Here is a 14,602-nt window from a genome sequence, read left to right on the forward strand (position 1 = left end):
TTCATGTGTTTGTCTTGAAATATTAATTTGTGTGTTCTGCACAAAACAAACACAATGAATTGCTAAGGCGTCAGTCAGGCTCTCACAATAACAGTTTATCTTATTTTAATGAGATCACAAAGCCACAAGTTGCATCTTATATTGAGCAAAACAATTTATAGACACATTTTTATAACAAGATTTTTCTGACAAGAGTGTTCAGCAAAAACTAGGCAGTCCACAAAGCGATATAGTTCAATACATCAATAATGAATGTATTTGATACCAAATTTTTGTTCTCATTATCAATTATGTTTTATATTCACGTCAAACTAATAACCAAATTCTGTCATTTGATTTTAATCTTCTCTGTTTGCGTGTCGTGTCTGTGCAGGAGCTGCCCGGGGGCTACGGCAGAGTAAAACCCGACATCGTCACCTACGGTTCTGGAGTTCGGGGCTCTGGTCTGAAGGAAGGATGTCGCTCTCTGTCTGGCACCAGTGTGGCCTCTCCTGTGGTGGCGGGGGCTGTCACACTCCTGGCCAGGTCGGTTTCATAACCCCACTTTTTTATTTGTTAAATCAAAAATAAATAGGATTTTTCAGAATAAGTGTCAGACAAAAATAAAAGAAGTTAGATTTTTCTGCAGCTTTTTTTGAAGACATGAAGCTAACACAGAAGTAATGCAAAAAGTGCAACTTTGGAGAAGCATTTTTGCAAAAACTCTAAAATACTTCAAAACAATTACATAGTTTTTAGCGAATATCATTTAATAAACATCTGAAATAAGAGTTTTGTTGTTGGAAAAGTTGTGTTTCTGCTTTTGGCTGCTGTACAAAACAAAAAAATAAAGTGTGCATGAATGCACTTTTGTGGAAGAGTGTTTCTGTTCTAATTACAGATACATAAATGCTGAAGCACTATTTCGTTTTTAGAGTTTTACTATTGGCCGCTTTTAAATTTCCTTCAGGATTAATAAAGCTTTTTATTCAGCTTTTCATTCATTCATTCATGTTTAAACTTAATTTTTGCAATGCTTTTATTTGTTCTTTTTCTCTATTTTATGTTATACATTTTTTGAATTTATTTTTTCTTGCTCTAAACTATTATTTGTATGTATATTCATAGCACTTTAAGTCACCTGGGGTGATTTTTTTTTTTTTTTTTTTTATGAAAAGATTACACAGTTGTGTGTGATTGAAAAGGTCTGAATGGGTTTTCTGATCGTTCTGATGGATGTTACCTTGTCATACTAACCTGTCTCTCTGGGTTAGATTGTGAATCCAGGTCTCTGTGGTTTCAAGCTTCGCTGCATGAATTTTTCTTGTAATGAGGAGCATAAGAATATAGCGGATCTCCGTCAATCCGCGTGTCTTTTATTCAAGACAGGTCACAAGGTTTTCTGTCGAGACCCGACCCTTTAATTTGATATTCCGGCTCACCTGCTGCAGCTGAAGGATCACACTCTGAGTGTGAGGCCTGTTCCTGACCTGTGGAGGAGTTATATGTGGGGCCTGACAATTTAATTACCTTATTCTGTAATCCTGCTTGAGCAGGAGGTGAAATGTGTCCAGGAGCAGGGAGGCGTGTCTCTGATGAATGTCTCGGCTGCAGTGAAAGCCCTCTTGTTGCAGAGCTGTAACTGAGCTGGTTTGGCTGCCTATGTTCCTGCGTTAAACACCACCCCACCTTTGTTGGCAGCAGTTGCCCCCTCCCTGCTCCGAGCTCAGTCACATCCTCACAAACATCAGCCCATCCCACTTCTGACCTACACCAGAAACCATGACAACCTCCGCTCTCCTCTGCTCCGCAGCACTGTCCTGAACCGCGAGCTGGTGAACCCGGCATCCATGAAGCAGGCTCTGATCGCCTCGGCCCGCAGGCTGCCGGGGGTCAACATGTTCGAGCAGGGCCACGGGAAACTGGACCTGATCAGAGCCTACCAGATCCTGAACAGCTACAGACCGCAGGCCAGGTGAGAGCCCAACAAGCACAAACACAAAAGTTACACAACTCTGAAGCACAACTCTGTGAAGTCACAGCAGTGCATTGTGGGAATTTCAAAACACATGTTTGAGACGTTAGTAAGCAGTGATTGGTCCAAGTTGGTCGGAGTCAGCATTTCTATGGCAACCATTCTCACCATTCACCAATGAACTTGTTGGAAAGCCACACCTCTTCCACTTAAAGTTGGCTCGGAAGAATCTCTTGTCTTAAAACAAATTCCTGGGTTTGAACCTTTGACATTATAATCCTCTATTTAGAAAATCCTGCTAAACAATGTGAAAGAATAGCTGGACGGCTGCTATTATTCTTTGGCCTGCGATCTTAATAATCCTCTGGGATCTTAATAACCCTCTGGGATCACTAGTGCCCTCTGCCTTGAGGTAGGGGTACTGCTAGTGCATTTTGATGTGCATTTTTAGCATATAAAAAGACTAATTGGGCAACAAACTGGCACCGATGTAATCAGACAGTTGGCCAGAAATAAGCAAAGAGCTAAAAAAACAATTATGATGATGGAGAAACCAAATAAGTAAAGGGGAGACATGGTCTGCCAGTGCCTTCTCTGACGCTTTTTTTGTGTAGTTGAACAAGAAATTTGCAAATTTGCTATTTCTTTTTTTTTTTTTTTTACACCAAAGAAACGCTCAGAAAAAAGTTATTAAAAAGATGTCTAAAATTTCTAAAAATGTATAATTTTTTTAAATTTTCTAAAGAAAAAGTATATTTGTTTTATTTTATTCATTAATTTTTTAACCTATACTTTGCAGGTGAGGCATAGCCATATATGCCTCCCCTGACTGCACATAAAATAAACCATATTTACTTATTTACCAAACAAGCTTAACAGTTATAAATTTTGATTAGGCCAGACTGATTAAAATATATTTAGGTACCAGTATTGATCCTTCAGGGACCCCAAAGGCAATGTGCAGAGTCAGATCTAACCTCTACCATCTTAACAAGCCTAAGTTGACTAGATTAGTATAAATTCATTGAGATTTTATTTCTTATATGATGCTTTTTCAATGTTTTTTTTAACTGAAATTTGACATTTCTTTTAGTATTTTTTTAAGTTAAAAAAGGAGAAGGACAAATAAAAGTCCTTCTTAAGATGATTGTATTTAAGGTCTCCCTTGAAAAAGATATATATATATATATATATATTTGTGAGTTGAAGTTCAAGCAGCTTTAGTGGACATTGATTGTTTTCATAAAGCCTGGAATGTAAGCTTATCATTTATTTCCTTGGAAGTAGCTTTTAGGTTGTTCTAACACGTCTGTTTTTCCTCACAGCCTTTCTCCGAGCTACATCGACCTGACAGAGTGTCCGTACATGTGGCCTTACTGCTCTCAGCCCATCTACTATGGAGGGATGCCCACCATCGTCAACGTGACCATCCTCAACGGCATGGGAGTCACCGGCAGAATCATCGACAAGGTGAGCCAACCGCTTCTTCTAAATCTGCAGAAAACCTGTTTGTGTCCTCTTCAAAACTGCTTCTCTGTTCCTTCCAGCCCATCTGGCAGCCGTACCTCCCCCAGAACGGCGACCACATCGATGTGGCAATCTCGTACTCCCCCGTGCTTTGGCCGTGGGCTGGTTATCTGGCCGTGTCCATCTCTGTGGCCAAGAAGGCGGCGTCGTGGGAGGGGGTGGCTCAGGGCCACGTGATGGTCACGGTGGCTTCTCCTGCAGAGAACGACGTGAGTCACTGAGTACTTAAAATACTATACTACTTTTAGTAACACACTTTTTTGTGTCAATAATTTTCAATTATGTTAATTCATTCTGTTCATTCATTATTGGAGATCTTTTGCAATAAAAACTTTGCTTGGATTAAAAAGATTATAATCTAACTACATTTACTTTAATGTTGTCCAGATAGTCCAGCTTGTTAAGGGTTAACACATTCACAACCTGGTTACAGATGGACCCTTTTCATCTGTGGCCATGTAACAGATGGAACATTCAATCTGTTTCCGTATGCAACCAAATGCATTTGCTGCTGTTTTTAAAATTATTTTCTTTCTTGGATCTGCACATGCAAAAATATGTTTCGTTTTGACCTTTTAACTATTTCACTAGAACTGATTTCAGTCTGCTGCTGATGCATTTGTTTACCAACTCATATTCTTTTGATTAGATTTTGATTTCCTATCATTTGATTTAAAGTATTTTTGGGCAATAGGTTTCCTATTTTTTCTAATTTGAGATTTTTCTGTTTGTATCAGAATTGACAGACTGCAGATTTTGCTCTTCCTTAAAAAGTGTTTGTCACTTCATCTCAAATTCAGTGTTCCTCTATAACATGAAAAAGCAAGGATATTTACAATGGAAAATATGGCAAATTTAGATAAAAAACAGAAAACAGAACTGCCCCTCCGTTTACACTTTTTCTCAACTCAATCTTTAGAATTTAGGGAGTATTTGACTTGAACTTTTTAACATGAATTCGGGATCTACAGAGCGAGACAAACTTCCATTATTCTTCACTTTAATGAACCTGAACTGAGGTTGGTTGTTGGTTCTACACAATAAATCTCAAGCTGAACGTTTCCAAAGACAAAATAAAATAGTTCATTAATTTTTTAAATAAATCTTTTGACAAACATACATTTCTTACCTGTAAAAATACCCAATTAGTAGACAATCATGTAAAAGTGTACATAATGTACTGCAACATTGCTGCAGTACCACTTCATTTCAACAGGGGGTGTAGTTTGACCAATGACGTTTTTAATCTTTATAAGACCAAAATAAGTGTAGTTTTTTGCTCATCATGAGTCTGAGTTGTTGTTGTTTTTTGTGGTTTGTGTTGATGGAGTTAGACACCCATTACCAAAATTAATGTTATAAATAAACTGATGGAATATTTTGATCATTCCTGATTCCATTTTTTCTAAAAAATAATGAAGGTTTGAGGAGAACATTTTTTTAGTTTTTTCTTTCTTTCTTTCTGAGCAGTAAAACAAAATAGATTAAAGTGTTCCTGTTCTGGCCTTCATCCATCTTTGTTGTCATGTTTGGAGGTCAGATCTGCTGTGAAACGAGGCTGGATCATTTGTAATGACGCTCGTCTGTTCTGCTCCTTCACTGCAGTCAGATGTGGGAGAGCTGACCTCCACAGTCAAGCTGCCCATCAAGGTAAAGATCGTCCCCACCCCGCCTCGCAGCAAGAGGGTGCTGTGGGACCAGTACCACAACCTGCGGTACCCACCCGGGTACTTCCCCCGAGACAACCTCCGCATGAAGAACGATCCGCTGGACTGGTGAGTCTCGGCTGCTTCAAGCTTCATCTGTGGGATTTTCAGGTTTCCTCTCAAAGCTCGATTCTGCCTTTCTAGGAACGGAGACCACATCCACACAAACTTCAGGGACATGTACCAGCACCTGAGGAGCATGGGTTACTTTGTAGAGGTGCTGGGAGCCCCCATCACATGCTTTGATGCCAGCCAGTATGGTACGAAAATGCCAAAAAGTGTGATGGTTGCACTTTGAAGTTTGTTTGATGGAGGGCGGCTGGCTTTCCTCCAGGAACCCTGCTGATGGTTGACAGTGAGGAGGAGTATTTCCCCGAGGAGATCACCAAGCTGAGGAGGGACGTCGACAACGGCCTGTCGCTCATCATCTTCAGTGACTGGTACAACACGTCTGTGATGAGGAAGGTCAAGTTCTATGACGAGAACACCAGGTAGGAGCACCTGTTCAGCAGAACGCAATCAATGGCTTACGTCAGCGTCATAAACGTCCTGTTTTTCACTCAAAATGAGAAGACACTCGGTTTTTCTGGAGCTTAAAAAGGTTTTTAGGTTAGAGAAAACGTCTAAATCAATAACATTTCAATAGAAATGTTATGTTTCAAAGCTGCATTTAATAAGCGGACAGTTGGATGACGTGTTTTTTCAAAGCTTGTGGTAAATTAGTGTTTTTTTTACCTTTTTTTGGCTTATGTCCACTTTTATCCTTAGTTAAAAATCCCAAGCCAGACCACCAAATGAAAACTTATGTAAACATTTTGGTTTCTCTTAACAATACACAGTCATTCTCACTAAAGTCTCTTGAAGGAGATTCGAATAAACACAAATAAAATAATCTTTTGTGATATTACTCAGTTTGAAACCTGGAGCTGTTTGGATGAACACAGAGCGAATATTCTGCCAGTGACAAATGTTTTTAGACCAATTAGGTCTAATGGAATAATTTCCCAAGGCCACCAAACAATCTATCACAGCATAAATGAAATGAATGTACTTTAGTGTGGAAATTTCTCCACATCAGCACTTTTACTTTTTCTTTAAACTGAATGTGCATTAAATTGCAAAATTTAGTTTTTTGAAGCTTTAAGCTCTAATTTTTAATTGATTTTGATATTTTCTTTTCAAATGTACATTTAAACTGGACTCTTAAACTGCGGTCACACTAAACACGATTCACACGTCAAATTTGCATCTACTGCCTCTCTTTTTTCATTGCTTGACCCAAAGATCTGGTCATAAACTTGATGCTCTTGATACATGTGGGAGGAGCTAATGTCAAAAATGTTCAGCCTTGTCGCTACATGGCAGCATTGAAAGTATATGTCGTTGACATGGAAGACATGGATGATGTTGAGAGATCATGTTTATTTATTTTGAAGAGCTCTACACGTCCCCATGTCTGGGTTCATAATGTCATTCAGATATTCTCCCGGTATGGTGAGGTTCACCATCTGAATGACGGTTGCTTACAGCTGTACTTCCGTCCCTGTGTGACGCAGTTTGGTGATTTGCTGTTCCTTGCTGGTGATATTTAAACTTTCGATGCACTGTGAGGCCCAAAATATGCTGCTGCCAGACCCTTGTGCCACGCTTGATGCACAAAACGTACCGCAGGACCTCTGATTGTGTCTGTACATTAATTTAGCATTGAAACTGGCCGCCCATGATGCTCAAACCGTGAACCGCATTCATTTTTGATACATATTTTTTCATAATTACGTTTTATTATTAGGTTTAATTTACTTTCTAGCAAAGCAGTTGAACGTAAACCTGGTTTAATACAATTTTATACTGATTTTACTTTAAATGTAGGTATTAAGTTTATACTAGAGTTAAAATATTGTTTTTTTTTCATTTTTTTCCTTTGATTTTAAACTCACTCCAAACTTTGTTTTATGTGTTTATTTAGCTTTTTACTCAATTTTTATTTTAGCTTGTTTTTCTTTTTTAAAATCAACTTTTAACTCAACTTTTGCTTTTAACTTTTACTTTATATTCTTCATGTTTTAAAACAACATATTGTACTATTCTTTTAACATTTGTCATTTAGTTATTAACTAAAGTCTTAAGGTTTTTCTTTTAGCTCATGTGTTTTTTGCAGCTGTATTTCAGTGTAGCTGCGGCTTCATTGGATCTCAGGATTGATGAGTGTGGCGGTGACAGGCAGCACAGAGGGCGGCTCCGCTCTGCCATTGTCGTTATTTATGTCCTTCTAAATAGCCTGAAATCATTTTTATGCAGACAGTGGAGCATTTTTTGTGGTAGCAGCTAGGATTTGTTCATTCTATTCCGCTCCCCACACTTGAATTAATGCGTCTGTTTTGTCATTCCAATCTGCAGGCAGTGGTGGATGCCGGACACAGGGGGCGCTAACGTACCAGCTCTGAACGACCTGATCTCGGTGTGGGGGATGGCTTTCAGCGATGGGCTGTATGAGGGAGACTTCAGCCTGGCGGATCATGACAGTAAGAACCTTCTAAAAGCACCTGGTGACTCTTTGACTCTTTGTAAGAGATGTTTCTTTTTTCTTTTTTTTTAAGTGTACTACGCCTCAGGCTGCAGCATCGCCCGTTTCCCAGAAGATGGGATTGTGATTGCCAAGAACCTGAAGGACCAAGGTGCCTGCTTCTTTTTTTTCAAGTGTTAAACGTGGCTCAGGGAGGTGAACTTTTGCCAGGAGCTGTTTTAATACGAGGCTGTTCACAGGTCTGGAGGTGTTAAAGCAGGAGACGGCCGTGGTGGAGGGAGTTCCCATCCTAGGACTGTACCAAACGCCGTCTGAGGGCGGCGGCCGGATCGCTTTGTACGGAGATTCTAACTGTATTGACGATAGCCACAGACAGAAAGGTGATGCACATCAGGTTAATCTCAGCTGAAGCTCTTCCTACAAGTTTTCTAAAATCTCTTCCTGTTGATGTTGCAGACTGTTTCTGGCTTTTGGATGCGCTGCTGCAGTACACCTCCTACAGTATGACCCCTCCCAGCCTCAGCCACTCGCACAGCAGAGTAGCGCCTCCCACTGGTTCAGAGCACCCACTGCCACAGAGACTGGAAGGTGAGAATTCACTAGATTAGTTTGGATTTTCCAAACACAACAGCGGTGCTGACACAAGTTTGAACTGATTTCTATTGAAGTAGTCATTTCAAATTTAACTATATTTATAAAGCACTTCCTAATATAGAACACCTCAAAGTGCTTTACATTAAATACAGAAATAAACACATGGAAGTAAAACTATTAATCATAATAAAAACATTGCTGCTATTAGCTTATTTTTACATATCTTTATTTCTATACACATACTATATCTAGAAAGCATTAAATCATTGATAACTTTTATTTAAAAGCCAACTTTATATACATACTTTAATCTAGAGTTTTTTTTTACATGTTTGAATACTCATCCTCATTCCTATAAGACATAATTCATTTAAAATTGTAAAAAACCCAACATTTAAAGTGGATTTAGGGTGACTAAACCAAACAAAGCCTGACATCCATTACCAAAAGTCACTGTTAAAGTTTTTTCAGCTTTTCAAATTGTTTTAGTACTTTATATAAAGTATAACATTGCATTTGCTGAATTCTTCCTTTTAGCTGCTGAATTCTAATTTGGCGCAGCATTTTGTTAGTATTTGTAGTATTGTTTTATGTTAGTCTTCTAAAACTGTCTTTAGATCATTTAGCTTCTAGCACATAACCAGATATTTCCTGTATTATTAAGCATCAACTTCTCATCTTAACCCTGTAAACTTTGCATCCTGTATTTATCTTTGTGTTTACCATTTTAAGTTTTATTTTTCAAGATATCTTAAATTAACTTAGGAAGTAGCGTTTAAAACCACATTTTTATTGTTAATTAGTAGGGGTGTAAGGTTATTAAATATTGATTCAAAGAAGTATTGCAATACTTAATTTAGGGATACTTGTATTGATTTAGAACGTTGCTGTTCAGTTAATTATATATGAACAAAAATGTCTTGTTTTCCACATAAACCCCCGACCACAAGTTGGCAGCACGACACACTGAGTCTCTTGAGCAGCTCTACAGCACAATGCTCTGAAAAAAGACAGTTGTTGTGGTGATGAGTGGTGAAATACGTGTTTACTTCTCCCTGTGTGAAAACTGAGATGCAGCGCTGCAGTGCAGACTCTCTGGAAGAAAAAAATAAAGCATCTTAGCTGCATTCAAGCTCTCCTTCATCCTGTCACGCTGCTTTATCACACTGAAATGTTCCTGGAAAGCACCCGTTCAAGCACCATTTAAAAGTACCGGTTCAGCTACATTTAGCAGTGTTAGAAACACTTTATTTTCTCAAACATACATATGAAACATTTAATCTTTGTGGGGTTTTTTTCCAATGCTGAAAATTTTTTAGTTGTAAAAATCAGATGAAGTTGAGTGTTGAAAAAATATTTCCTAAATTAGTTAAAGAAAAGTTGGCAATGGCAATCAATATTGGAGCTATCCAGATGTACAGTTTTGAGTCGGATTACAGCGAGGAAAATGAAGCTGTTCATGGATCTAGTCATCCGAGGGAGCAGAGGAGGGAGCTTAAGGCCTGCCCAGCATATTTTTTACATCACAACTATATTTTTAACTAGAAATTCAAACTGAATTTTTTCGTCTGCTTCTGATTCACAACAATTTGGAAATATAAATGCTGTTTTATGCTTAATTTTCTTAATAAATGTCCTGCTTCATCAGAAAAATGCCACTAAAAATGGTTAAATCGCCAAAACACAGTTTTCATCATGGAGTTTTGTTTAGGATAAGTGTTGTCTTAGCATAATACTATTGGCCATTTAACAATATTTGTCCAATTTTCTGCTTGTTTAACTGTCTTAAGTTTATTTGTATTGATTAATTTAAGGATGGGGGCGTGATGGGGGTGGGGGAGGGTCCTTAACTCACTGAAGCTTTAAAGGAGTTTGACCTCCGTACTTGACCCAGCTTTAAGCCCCGATCACATCTAGGAAGCAGCAAGCCTTCAAGCCCCAAATTCAGAGTCCAGCAGTTGCAGGTTCAATTTCTTGGTTCAAAAGCACTTCAGCAAATGTATAGACCTTTATTCAGCCTTCTATTGTTTTACAGGTCATGCCTTTTCCTCTATTTTAATTTAATCAGGTAGTTTTGGATGAGATTGATGGGTAAATTCATATTAACTCTGTAATGAGGCAAAAATAATTTCTATGGATCAAATGTGTGAATTCCTGTTTCTCCATTTTCTGTGAGAATTTAATGGATCCCCATTCTGTTACCAGGCAACCACCTCTACCGCTACTCCAAAGTTCTAGAGGCTCACCTGGGAGACCCAAAGCCCCGCCCCCTTCCAGCCTGTCCTCACCTGTCATGGGCAAAGCCCCAGCCACTTAATGAGACGGCCCCAAGGTAACATTTCAGTCAATCTAACAATGACGTGCCAGTAACCGCATTTCCCAGAAGTCACCGGTTTAAGAGTGCCGTTGATCTGACAGCTGTCTCTCTGCCGTCTGCTCTCAGTAACCTGTGGAAACACCAGAAGCTCCTGTCTGTGGATCTGGACAAAGTGGCTCTCCCCAACGTGAAATCGTACCGGCCCCAAGTCCGGCCCCTGTCCCCGGGGGAGAGCGGGGCCTGGGACATCCCCGGAGGTAACCCAGGAACCAAAAGTCAGTTTTTAGGAGTGCATGAATCCCACCTCTAAATCTGGAGTTAAATATGAAAGAAATAAAATAAAATCAGAATCATCATTTGCTCAAGAAATAAATCTGTTGGTGTCTTCAGTGAATATGTGTAGAAGGAAAAAAAGCTATGGATTTAAAAGTGGGGAAATAGTTTCATTTTAAAAGCCAGGCGATGTTAGCACGGAATGCTAATGTGACGATCCAACTTTGAGGGGAAATGCTCACCTTACTTGTCTGGATCATTCTATAACGGACCGTACCACTCAGTGGAAACGAGGCTATGTGTTCTAGTAAATCCTGGTGACAGCTCAGCTCAGTAATATTTGACTAGATTCAGTCAGTGAGGTGGACTCATTAACATCTGAAGGAGGATCAAATGATGGATGGTCACCATTAGTTCAGGTTCAGACTCCTCCTTTGATGAACGCACAGAGCTCTCCTCTGCCTAATGTCACCCGCATCGCCTCATTTATCCTCTTACTGTACTTTCTTACGTTCATTCTCAGCTCAGTCCATGAGTTTCTTCTGTCTTTAGACAGCATGACTGATAAGAGATGGTTTGAAGTGTGCAGCAAAACCTATCTAAATCCACCAAAATATTCAAGTTAGATGAAAGAAAATACTAACGGTGAACTTCTCCTTTGTGGATCTTCAATTACTGCATTTTTTCTCAGTAAATCAGTGAGGAATTCTTTATATGATCAAATTTGAAAATGTTTGAGGTCTTTACTGATGCTGAAGGATATAAAAATTGTTGAATAAAATTCATTTTCCTAACATCAACCTCTGCTTGCTTCAGGGATAATGCCGGGGCGCTACAACCAGGAAGTGGGTCAGACCATCCCCGTGTTTGCCTTCCTGGGAGCTATGGTTGTCCTGTCCTTCTTTGTGGTTCAGCTCACCAAGGCCAAGAGCAAACCCAAGCGCAGGAAGCCCCGCATCAAGCGGCCCACGTACCTGCAGCAGCAGACGACCACGGGGAAAAACCCCACCGTGTGACTGAGCGTCTCTGCTGCTCCAGAACTGAGCTGCTAGCCGGGCTGAGGCTGGTGGAGTGGAACCGTCGAGGCGGACCGCAGGTTTTTGAGCCGGAAAACTCACGGAAAAAGTTTTTTGTGCCTCCTGTGTTTTCACGGTTTGTGTGTTTGTGGACCAATGAACAGTATTGAACGAACTCGTCAGGTTAAACACACCTGGAAACACCAGCTCCGGCCAGGCAGACGAGGACACACTGCCTCCATGATTCCTGCCTCACCTTGGAGCAATCAACTGAACTTTCTTAATTTTTTTATTTATTGAATCTGTCAGAATAACAAGAGAAGTTTCCGTTTTAAGAAAAAAGAAGATTGCACACAGCTGCAGCTCTTTGCAGCGCAGTGATGATCAGAGAGGTTTTCTAAGTCTTGTCCACATTTGTGCATTGTTTTTATATTTTATATATGAAACAAACTCTGGTCGGGCTTTCTGTTCAAGCATCACTCATGATCTCATTGTTGACTAAAGGGGCGTCGACGCAGACTTGTTTATGTATAATCCATCAAATAAAAAGCATTATCAAAATGGTTTTATATTTTTATTTATTCTTTGTTTTGTTAATTTTAAGATAATTAGATGACAAAAATCAGTAGTCACAGAATAATTTTGATTAAGTTTTAATCTCGCTTTATAGATTCAGCTTTGTTCATAGCCCTACTCTGATTATCTTTTGATCTATTTTTAAAAACATTCCCAGTGCTTTTTTTAGATTATATTAATGCCGTTTTAGCCAAAATCTAAAAACCTGTTGCTATCTAGGACACAGTTTGTGCAGACAAGCTGCAGTTTATTATGGTTTGCCTCTGAATTGAGTGGCATGGAGTAACTCCACCCCCTCTTCCCCTCACCCATAATTGACAGCTCTCCGCTTACATGCTCTCCCGCTAGCTTACAACCCCTCACTACGCCAACCCCAACAGAAATGACGAGCAATATTGGAGATTTTCAGCGTTAAAATATTTTATCATAAATGAAAGACCGCGAGAAACCCTTTTGAAATACATCAAAAGATGATTGGAGGGGGACTTTAAGTTTAATTTTGTTGAAGGGCCCATTTTGTGCTTTTTTTAAAGCATTTCGGAGTAAACTATGTCCGTATATATGATAATATATTAACTTTGGCATACTAAAGAACATTTTTTAATGAAATATGTGTTATGTCCATGAGCTCTTTTCCTACCCAGAAGTAAAACAACTTGATCTCTAGATGCACCTCCTTTCATTCCTAGTGGATGAAGCCCATTTCATTATGTCAGCCCAGAGTTGACCTCTGCAGCTTGTCTGCGTTATGCCCACGAAAAGAAATGACATCCGAGCTTTTGCAAAGATGGATGTGCATATAAAATGTAAGCATTTTGCAGATCGCTAGCTCCACGGAGAAAGTGAGTATTTGTGTTAGCTTGGGGGCGGTGGAAGGAGTGCAGATTCTTCCTTGAAGGGGCTGTTTCCACTTTGTGATGTCACAATGTGAGGACCTGCTTATTTTCGTGGGATGGGAGGGGCCTGTGCTCAAAGCGTTGCATTTTAGAGGAATGCTCAGAGAAGCATAAATGGTGCAAAATACTGCTTTCGAATTGTTTTTTGTCAGAAGTTATCATTATGATAAATTTAAAAGCTGAAAATAATTGATTTTGCATGATATAGGCCTTTTAATATGTTCTCCGTTGGGAAAATGCCATAAAAAACTGTTAAGAACGCTAAAAACACTAATATGGTCATGTTCGGTTTGGAGCTTGGTATTTTTGGAGACTGATGTAGCTACAATCAAACTGAAAGTGAGAATTAGACAAACTCAAAAGTTCTAATATGAAAAATATATCAGATGAACAAACAAAGCTGCTCTGGACACGTTTGACCTTATAGTCATACAGGAATCCTCTTCTACAACCTGCTGAAGTTTGATATTTTGAGTTACTCTTTTAACCTTTTATGTTTCTTAGAATTTGATTATAAAAGCTAAGAACTGTTAAAAGTAAGGCCAACTATTATATCATGCTCTATGTTGAGTTTTGTATTAGATTAGATCATCCCAGCATCAGTAAAACCTGGATCCACTCGAGAGGTGTTGAAAGAACTGAGGAGAAGCGACATACTAAAGGAACAAATTCCATTCAGCTTTTGGGTTTAGGGCTGAATTCAGTGATGGGCCTTGATTCTCTTTATGTGAGCGTAATCGCTCAGATCAGCCTGTGAATCTGTCACCCGCCCGGTTGGACGTTGGCTAATCCTCCTCAGAACCTTGGGAAACTGGGAAACGACCCCGGCACCAGCTATCTGCTCTAACGAGATTTGGGAAAGCCGGTGGTGAGCTGAGGTCACATGCCCTTCACTCCCAGGTTCCCAGATGGAAGGATTTCCTGTTTGGGCAAACAGGTCACCTGGAAGAAACCTGGCGGCAGTTCTGAGCTGAATTTCTCTGTCCTGGAACAACTGAACCAGCGCCCAGATGTGTCGCCTTTTGATTTAGGCTTGGAAAGCCCAGACTGAATGTGTGAAGAAATTAATAAGGGGTTCACATGACCCTGAAGTCCTGAAACTGACCAAACTGAGCTTGAGAAAATCAAAATGTGGAAATGATTTTACCCTCAAATGACTTGTGGCTTCATTTGGATAAACCCCCACATTTTTTAATAGAAAGAATTCAGAGAAATGTTG

The 14,602-nt window shown here is 39.5% G+C and overlaps 1 protein-coding gene across 3 annotated transcripts in view; it reads left to right on the plus strand.

The window, feature by feature from the left end:
- mbtps1 (membrane-bound transcription factor peptidase, site 1) overlaps positions 1-12,475 on the plus strand; it is a 30,608-nt gene extending 18,133 nt beyond the window's left edge. For 2 of the 3 annotated variants that reach the window (XM_036212491.1, XM_036212490.1), the window contains exons 10-23: positions 374-525; positions 1,793-1,954; positions 3,280-3,424; positions 3,502-3,690; positions 5,087-5,256; positions 5,332-5,447; positions 5,522-5,678; positions 7,585-7,709; positions 7,785-7,862; positions 7,951-8,091; positions 8,168-8,299; positions 10,511-10,637; positions 10,749-10,897; positions 11,712-12,475. In XM_036212491.1, the coding sequence (XP_036068384.1) occupies positions 374-525; positions 1,793-1,954; positions 3,280-3,424; positions 3,502-3,690; positions 5,087-5,256; positions 5,332-5,447; positions 5,522-5,678; positions 7,585-7,709; positions 7,785-7,862; positions 7,951-8,091; positions 8,168-8,299; positions 10,511-10,637; positions 10,749-10,897; positions 11,712-11,911 (2,043 nt within the window). In that variant the 3' untranslated portion in view covers positions 11,912-12,475. The remainder of the gene's footprint in view (positions 1-373; positions 526-1,792; positions 1,955-3,279; positions 3,425-3,501; positions 3,691-5,086; positions 5,257-5,331; positions 5,448-5,521; positions 5,679-7,584; positions 7,710-7,784; positions 7,863-7,950; positions 8,092-8,167; positions 8,300-10,510; positions 10,638-10,748; positions 10,898-11,711) is intronic. The other variant, XM_024281526.2, reaches the window with a different exon arrangement.
- The last annotated feature ends 2,127 nt before the right edge of the window (positions 12,476-14,602 follow it).

The sequence above is a fragment of the Oryzias melastigma genome, linkage group LG6, assembly GCF_002922805.2.
Source record: "Oryzias melastigma strain HK-1 linkage group LG6, ASM292280v2, whole genome shotgun sequence".
Lineage (NCBI taxonomy): Eukaryota > Metazoa > Chordata > Actinopteri > Beloniformes > Adrianichthyidae > Oryzias > Oryzias melastigma.